We start from the raw sequence: 8,858 nt of genomic DNA, 5'->3' as shown, positions 1-8,858 counted from the left end.
AATTCCCCCCCCCCCCCCTAATTTGGAGCCGGAGTCGTACGGATTGTTCCGACTCGGTTCCTATGTAAACGGTTCGATTCGAACCGAACTGTGGTCATCCTTACTGAACGGTAGGGGTGACATATGTAAGTTAAAGTAGTTTGTAAGTAATGATAACGGTGTTTATAAATGAGGTTAAGTATATTTTTGTATTTAAAAATAAAACTATTTCCAAATATGGAGTAAAAAACAACGCTACAAAATGCGTTTCCTATTTTCCATTTTCCCAACCTAAAACACCTTTCCCTATTTTGTTCCCATCTAGTCTATCAAGAACGACAAGAAGCTATACCTCCTTTGTATTCAGAAGCCTACTGTACTGGCTAGTAGCTAGCCAGCTTTTTAAGGATGTTTTGTCCTGTTGTATGTACTCAGGTAGGGAGGGAGCAATTGTGCCAAACTTATTCTTCTTCACGGGCAATTCCATTCTGGGAATTTTTAAATAAAATCAACAAACCTAAATAGCATCCCTAATGGAACACTGAAATACATATACAACAATCAATAATTTATGCTTAAAATTAGACCAATACACTCACATGTAAATTGTGAACTGTCATTACAAATTAAAGCTCCACACTAGAATATAATTAACCCTTTAACAACTAACATCGTACCAAGATTCCAGTGGTCAAGTTGACATCTGAATCTTGTCAAAGTCGGCATCTCCGGTTCGAATCCCACCTCGTACCTAGTATGACCGTAAGTGGTGTTCCTGGGCAATGTATCCTGTCTATACAAATATGCCACCTTATGTACTATGACTAAAACTTTCAGAATCCAAGATCTAAAGAAAGGGGGGGGTAAAAACAGTGAATTCTGGCTCTTAGAGATAAATAAACTAGTCTAACAGTAATATCTTAATATGATTTCTTTCTATATGTAAGTGAGTGTTCTTTTAACGACAGAGATTCTCGATGCATCTCCGCCTATCTCCTCAAAGACTACCAGCAGGTTTCCTGTTGGTTTCAGCCAGGATCGAGGAACGTGGTACCTAAAAGAAATGGACAGATTAGAAGACATGAAGTGAACTATGTTGATTGTGTTTCGTTTTATCAGTGAAGTCCAAGATTGGTGTATTTCGATATTTTTTACCATCGTTGAGTAGGCTGTCCGCAACCAGATTGGCACTTTGGCGATCTGTATGTCCCTTCATATGTACAAGAGCTGCAATCTCCAGTTGCATGGATCGTCCAATATCTGCCAATGCTTTGCCCGTTGATCCACGCTTGGCCTTTTCCCATACTACCCATGTCCAATGCCAAGGGCTCGTTTCCACTTGGCTCGTTGAAATAGGCCTGCAAGATCGATTTAGTGCTTAGTGACTTCAACTTTCATAGTTTCATATATACAAACACCGGGGATAAGTGTGTTTTTGAATCATCTAGTTTTTCATTACCGACTTTTCCAATGAATCAAATGTCAATGTGGCAAACAATTCCTCTTCAACTGTTAAAATAAGTCGATGCTAAATTGCATACCTTGTACCATGTCAGAGGCTGTTGTGTTGCGACCAAGGACCCTTCAATCCAATCGACAGATGAAAGGCCAGTTGGGGAAACCAAGTTCATGGCCTCACCTCTCAGTCCTACCTGTATATATAGAGCGGTGTAGTTAAGGAGCCAGAACACATGAATGCATTTTATAAGACTCATAAAGCAAAAAGCGGATATTCGTTGTTTAGCATATAATATATAAACATAAATGTGCAATCCAACTGTCAGCTTAGCCTTTTAGTTGAGATGGAGTACATGTTTCAATTTGGTATCAGAACTAACCCCATGCCAAAGGTCACGGGTTCTATAAATGTACAATCCAACTATCAGTTTAGACTTTTAATTGAGATGTAGCACATGCTTCAATTTTCGTTACCTGATACGACCATTTCTGCCAAGTTAAGTCCCTAGGTCCCTTGTCTAGTCCATGCAGTATAACTGGTCCAAGGACTCCCGTGCTCCTTGTCTCATAACGTGCACCGTCATTCTTCAAACACAATTTAGACAGAACAATTAATCAATCATTTCAGGATAAAGTATTAAAGATGTTATGAATCAGGCCTTGTAGCTAAATCTTTGCATTTCACGGCTGAGATATAGCTGATAAGGATTGTGGGCAAGGAACGAACCGGCAATCCAATAGCTACACTGAGCAAAGAAATCTTGTTCACTCCAGCATGCAGACTGAGACTTCTCGTACACGTAAACTGTGTGTGTTCTTTAGTTCCATAAGCCGACCCTGCAATTCAGGACCACGAACTCGTAAGATTTCAATGTGTTGTAAAAGAAACATGTTATTGGTATTTCACGACAAAAGAATGCAACGGAACCTGAAAATTGCCCGTTGATAAACACGTGTAATGCATGGCCCGCTGACTGCACGGTGAGAATTGGATGTCGTCCTCCGTGTAGGAAAGATTCAGATGGACTTATCTCAACACTGGAAACTTCATTATGTTAGCGCAATTCATAAACAGACACGCAAAATGTAATAGGAATGCTCTAACGGGCATTCTTACCTGGTGCTGTACCAAAGGTAATCGCTGGTGTCCCGGGTAACGTTTAATTGCTCCAATAGACCAATAACAGTTAGTTTCGAGTCAGTATCAATATTGGATGTATCTTCGGTGAATGTTCCCCAGGAGTGTGTTGGCACATTAGCGGGCAACATGTGCACCTGAGATGTCTTGGATCCCACCTAGGTTGGGGCGAAAAGCATTTTATCACTAGCTAAAAGTACGATGCAAACTATAGCTCGTGGCGTTTAAGAATTAAGGAAATAAACGATGTTGCTTCACAAACCTTGGCAGTGTTAAAGACAGCAGTTTTGCAATCTGGAAGAATACTAATTGACCAAGCTGGCAGTTCATAGTGCCTCTGATTGAATGTCACTGTGGCAGGTGAATTCATATGGAAATTTGCGAGAAAAGCCGCACAGCCACCAGACTTGGAAGAAAATACATGTGCCTGGAAATGAAGACATTGAACACATGTTAACTATACATCAGCAGAAACAAAGTCAACAGTCTGACCAATTTACCCAGCAGAAACCAAGTCAACAGTCTGACCAATTTGGCTAGGGTTTCCCCATCAGAAACTTTTCTTTGATAGACAGTTGAAGCAAAAAATAGAGCTAAAATTTTATCACGCCATCTTTCCAGCCACGGGGAGGAGGGTGGGTGTGGTTGGTGACTTGATGACAAAGAGCATATTACCATATAGCCAACGCTTTCTCAGGAATCACTTAGAAATAGAAATTACCTGTTCATAGTTTCCCAACGGTGTAACAGCCGGATACGCATTAACTAAAGCTCTCTCACTTAACTTAATCGCCTTATGAAGTTCCATCAAATGGTCATACTTTGGCTGCCTAAGCAAACCTATTTACCAAGGACGAAAAGCTGATTAGTTAAAATGGAAAATCAAAAGTGACAAACAGAAACAAGCATTCAAAGAAATAAGCTTAGAGGAATTATCTCAGTACTCGTACCATATTCATCAATAGGAGCATCATAATCATAGCTGGTAGTCAGGAAAGGGCCTCCCGCCGTTCTTCCAAAATTGGTTCCTCCATGATACTATCGAGAGAAAGGAAAACAGAACATGTTAGCAATTTCAGGAATAAGGTCCTCATTGTGTAGAGAACAATAGCAGAAACCAAATTCATTGTTGTGCCAGATTCTATACTCACTCATAGAACTTGTGATTTTTTGCTAATCACTGAATTAAAGAAATCAGGATTAATACACAATTTTCTCGAGCACAGTGCCTATCATCTTTAGGGAGCTAATTCTATTACAGGTCAGTGATAATAAATGGACAAACTTTGATAAATGCCACTGACCATGTAATAATTCACAAAGGAGCCTCCTTTTTGGATGAATCGGGCAACTGCAAAGGCCAAATCTTCAACTGGTCGATGGTGAATCGGGCCTCCAAACTCCTCAAACCTTATGAATTATGATATTAAGGAAAGTGACTTCATACTAAAGATACCAGAAATGTGAAAATTTTGTAAAGATAGAGAAATTACCAGCCACTCCATGCCTCGGTCCATATTGTGGGTTTGTTAGGTTTGTTTGGGGTAAAATAATCACAATAAAATCCATTGCAAGTATTTATCTGTTCTCAAAAATTACACAAAGAATAGCCTTTTGTCAGAACATTTCAATGGAGTCAATGCACAAACACACATATTTGACCAAAAAATATAATCTTGCAGCTTATCAGAAAAACAGTTTCTGGAAACGCCATCAGTAAGGCTAAAGAAGAACAAAACAAGAACAGTTTGTTGCAAACAAAGAGTATAACACCGCTTAATTACCACTGGATCCGGTGCATCGTCTTCCTTGCACATAACCCACGGGACCCCGGTACCCAAATCAACAGCCATTTTTGCAGCCCAATTCATGTATTCATGACCACCAGCGCCATAATCCTTGCTTACTAACCCATACTCGTTCTCAATCTGCATCAATTTTACTAACATGAAAATCTAAACAAGCAGACACCACAAAGCAGTACCCTACTATTTAGCCACGGGGATTTCTTAAAAGAATTCTTGACATTTACCCCATCCTATTAATCCCGGGAATGTAAATTTGCTAGCAACCAAATTCCGGGAATTCTTGACATTTACCCCATCCTATTACCTGAGAGAGAATGATGGGACCACCCTGTGACTGAAACAGCCTTTCATTCTTCATCATTTGGACAATTTTCTGGACAAACCCTTGCATTGCCCTCTGAAGGAAAAGAGTTGTGGACAGTATTAGAAATTAAGACAAGTTACCAGAACCAACTCACTCCAATAACTGCAGAAACACACATTAATTAATACACATAGAGAGATAGAACAAGAAACCAACCTTGAAAGGTTCACTATTGGTTCTGAAAGTGGTCCCTGGTACATATTTCAGCCAAACAGGGATCCCTCTGAAATTGCAAGATTTAAACAGAGAGAAATGGCATTAGATAGCCAACTTTTTAGCTGAAATCTAATTATCTAAACTGAAATCTTGAAAAATTACCCAAAGATCCACTCTCCACACACATAAGGCCCAATGCGGAGATTCACATACATCCCTGCATTCTGGATTATCTTTATGAATCTAACCAAATCATTTCTCCCCTCAAAATCATACTTAAAAAAAAAAAAAAAAAAAAAAANTGCGGAGATTCACATACATCCCTGCATTCTGGATTATCTTTATGAATCTAACCAAATCATTTCTCCCCTCAAAATCATACTTAAAAAAAAAAAAAAAAAAAAAAGCACATTAGTTCAGGACAAGGTGGAAATGAAGAACTAAGAAAAGCACAAAAATATGCAAGAAAACCATGGTAATACATTGCCAGGTGAAGGTTCATGGAGGTTCCAGAACACATAGGTATCAATAACATCCAGGCCTCCATCTTTAGCCTTCTGTATAAGGCCCTCCCACATCTGCATTACACCCATGACCCATTTTGTTTTTAGAATCTAACCTATCATAGGTGAAAAGTGAGAAAAAAAAAAGTTGAGAACTTGAATACCTCAGGAGTGCTTCTTGGGTAATGAATGGACCCAGAAAGAAGAATTCTTCTTTGCCCATTAATGATGAGAGATTTCCTGTCATAACTCACACTGCAATGACTGAGCTGAGCAGAGCCCAAAATCACCACCAAGCACAGCAAAACCCAATCTTTAGCCGCCATTTTTCTCCCTTGCTTTGGGATTTGGGGGGAAAGAAGAGTAAAAGATGCAGATTTCCCCTACAATGGAGGGAAAGAAATAATGTGGCACACAAAATGGCCAAACACTGAATATGTCTGTATCTATGAGGCCACTGACACGAGTTCACAGGTCTAAGAATGTTTGGACAAAAGAACAGACACCAAAACACAAAAAGCTGATTGGGTATTTATTGAAGGAGAAGACTTGCGTTTTGCCACATTTCATTTCATCCTTCTCGTGAGTCTCCGAACAATTACTTTGCTTACTCGTGAGCATATACTTGCAGAGCTTCATCATATATATAGAGAGAGGGAGGAACAGAGAGAGAGAGAGAGTAAAAATCATGTAGTAGTCAAGTGTAAATGTGCAGTGCCACTTCGACAGCGATTGCGTTTTGCACCTTTGTTTGTGATAAGTGATGACGTACGACACAAATTTTTAGTGTTCCATACTTGAAAACTATGATGTGTTACATGACAACAATAATTTTATTTTTAGATATAAAGTCTAGGAGGAAGGAGTGTTTCGGATGGTTTTGAATTGTTTACATTAATTATGGATTATGATAGACAAATTAAAATATAAATTATTTGGAGGATGAATATCTTTTTATTCATGATAAAATTTTATCGTTTTCTTTTAAATTGAATTATGTATACAAATTATAGTGAAGCACATATTTGATATTTAATTAATCATAGGAAAAATGACACTTTTGGAGTTTTGGTCTCTCAATTGTAAGGTGAACTTAGTTCTTAGTTATAGGAGCTTTTTTATTTTGTGATTGAAAAAATTTGTAGTCGCTATCCAATTGTGTGCACGGAATAAATTTCACTCATGTGTAATATCTTAATAACTTGCATAATTGTGTTTTTCATCCTTTATTGATCGAAGTTTCAAGATCTAATTTTCCAATGCTAAACTTGTAAATTCACCTTAGTATTCTCATTCTCTCACACATTTCCTTAGGGAAAATTATGCATTAGAGTTATATATATATATGTATATATATATATATATATATATATATATATATATATATATAGATTAACCGTTAAAGTCACATATTCAGGAGAAAAATTAAGTTTTATCTCCACCAATCTATTGAAAAAAAATATAGAGAGAAAAAAAAATCGACTCGAATTTATAAGCTCAACCCTAAAGAATTATATTTCGATCGATATGGAAATTACAAGTCTTTTAAGAGTTCTATTTCAATGGAAAAAACACCACTAAGTCTACTATACTCCTATAATTGGGAGATAAAAATGTCTTTTTCTATTAATCATAAATAATATATTATGCTTTTTTTGAAAGCCAACAAAACAATAGTGTATTACTATTAAAATGAAAAATATTGTCCGTGAGAATTGTATCCCAAAAGCCATGATTCAACTAGTCCTGAGCTAAAGAAGCTATACTCAACTTGGTTGTGTGAAAGTATGAATTGAAAATTTATATTTTAAAATTTTAAAAAATTTTAATTGAACTAAAATAATTCAGTTAACCGACTGATTAATCAAAAAAATTCAGTTGGATTAATTCGAAAATAAGAATTTATTGATTCAATTAACGGTTAAAACGTTTTGTATATTTGATTAATTCAATCAATTATTAACTGAATTAACGAAATGATCACCCTTAGCGCGGGTGATCACTTTTATTATTATTATTATTATTATTATTATTATTATTATTAATTTTTCTATTCTATCCCTTCTAAAAGTTGCAAAAAACTTGGCCAATGTGAATTCTACGATAGACAACTCATTTTGTATTCGCTCTAAAAGGGTGAGCTACAATTTAATGCATTGAAATTAATGGTTGTATAAAAATACATGATTTTGATAGGTTAATTGAAAAATGAATGGCGTATACAAGTTAAAATATAAAAAAATCAAATTGCAACCACTACTTCAAGCTATAATTGGTCATGCTTTGAAAGAGTGGCAAGTTTGAGGGACATACCAATGTAATATCAAGAAAGTATTAGCTAGGTAATATCAATATAGGATTAGGTAGTGTTGTGTTAAGTTACTTGTACATATACTTAAAACAAATCATCCATTAATAGTTTGACATCTTATTTGCTTATATTTTGATGATTTGTGATGGAATTAGTCAATTCATAGTAAGTTAATAAGTTTATTTTTGAAAAAATTACAAGCCTATAAATATAAATTACGTACTTCAAAAAGATTAGCTTTGAAATTTAATTAAATAGATGTTAAATCTCATGCAATGTGATATTTTATTTTTATAACATCAGTTTGTTAAATTGATGTAAGATATAATTTTAGCGTTGATAGTAATAATTGACGCTAATTAGAGCAATCACAATAGTGGGTTGTGCTCAGTTTTTTAGGAAGAAAAAATTAAGGTATGAATTTTTACACAAATGGAAAACATAGTTTTTGGCTAGATATTTCTCCTGTAAGACCCCAGATTTTTGTGGGTCCCGCATGAGAGATAGCTCATAGCAGCCTACTGTTGCTATGCGCATTTGGCGCACATTTAGCACCATCTTTGTTTTTCATTTTTTTTTCCTGTCAGATTTTTATGTTTACTTTTTTTTCTTCTTTTTTCCCTCTCTTTCTAGTCACACCTGCAAAAATTCACAACTATTGAGGATGCTCTTACATGTTGAACTATGTCCATGTGTTGCGTGTGACATGTCAAAAAGTAACCAATTTGCACGCAATTCAACTATTAACTTAAATTTTTAGTTGAAACAAATCACTAGTTTCAACTATGTGCAATGTAAAATAGGTGATATAATATTAATTGGATACTTACAACTTTGAAATTTGCTGTGACATGTTGAAAGTTTCAGTAGACAATGGAAAGGAAGTGGAAGTGGACGGAGTCTTCTTTACCCTGAAATCAGAATATGGATCACTTGCTTGTAAAGTTAAGCAAACTTTCTTTATTAAATTTAGAGCACATCAATAATAATAATAATAATAATAATAATAATAATAATAATTGAATTGCTTTTGTTTGAAGACCCATGAATCGCCCATGATGAAAACCAATCAAGTTCCAACTTCTCTCTTTTTATGAGGATAATCTTAGGTGATTAGTTAGTAAACTTCATTATATGTAAA

The 8,858-nt window shown here is 35.8% G+C and overlaps 1 protein-coding gene across 2 annotated transcripts; it reads right to left on the bottom strand.

Moving 5' to 3' along the window:
• Window positions 1–253: 253 nt before the first annotated feature.
• LOC115997341 (beta-galactosidase 5-like) lies at window positions 254–6,040 on the bottom strand. 2 transcript variants are annotated; one of them, XR_004093730.1, is made up of 19 exons: window positions 5,571–6,040; window positions 5,386–5,481; window positions 5,066–5,178; window positions 4,904–4,970; window positions 4,688–4,780; window positions 4,360–4,503; window positions 4,069–4,157; window positions 3,880–3,985; window positions 3,526–3,613; window positions 3,297–3,415; window positions 2,838–3,002; window positions 2,555–2,733; window positions 2,366–2,475; window positions 2,165–2,274; window positions 1,912–2,022; window positions 1,521–1,631; window positions 1,135–1,337; window positions 657–1,033; window positions 254–520 (listed from the first exon to the last, which is right to left on the bottom strand). XR_004093730.1 is itself a non-coding variant. In XM_031236888.1 (18 exons), exons 1-18 carry the CDS (start codon window positions 5,730–5,732, stop codon window positions 916–918), a joined length of 2,184 nt encoding a protein of 727 aa, XP_031092748.1. In that variant the 5' UTR covers window positions 5,733–6,040; the 3' UTR covers window positions 430–915. The 2 variants fall into 2 exon arrangements, 1 of the variants encoding a protein (XP_031092748.1); XM_031236888.1 differs by having other exon boundaries at window positions 430–1,033.
• Window positions 6,041–8,858: the final 2,818 nt, after the last annotated feature.

This window comes from Ipomoea triloba, chromosome 1, assembly GCF_003576645.1.
Source record: "Ipomoea triloba cultivar NCNSP0323 chromosome 1, ASM357664v1".
NCBI classification, from domain to species: domain Eukaryota; kingdom Viridiplantae; phylum Streptophyta; class Magnoliopsida; order Solanales; family Convolvulaceae; genus Ipomoea; species Ipomoea triloba.
The sequence above is the reverse complement of the archived record's forward strand: the minus strand, read 5'-3'. Positions and strand labels throughout refer to the sequence as shown.

Excerpts from the sequence above, each read along its gene's own strand:
- LOC115997341 (XM_031236888.1), bottom strand. The coding sequence starts at position 5,732 with ATGGCGGCTAAAGATTGGGTTTTGCTGTGCTTGGTGGTGATTTTGGGC. Across the intron at positions 5,482-5,570 it reads ACCCAAGAAGCACTCCTGAG|ATGTGGGAGGGCCTTATACA; the intron begins GTATTCAAGTTC and ends GGTGTAATGCAG. Across the intron at positions 2,734-2,837 it reads CTGTCTTTAACACTGCCAAG|GTGGGATCCAAGACATCTCA; the intron begins GTTTGTGAAGCA and ends GCCCCAACCTAG.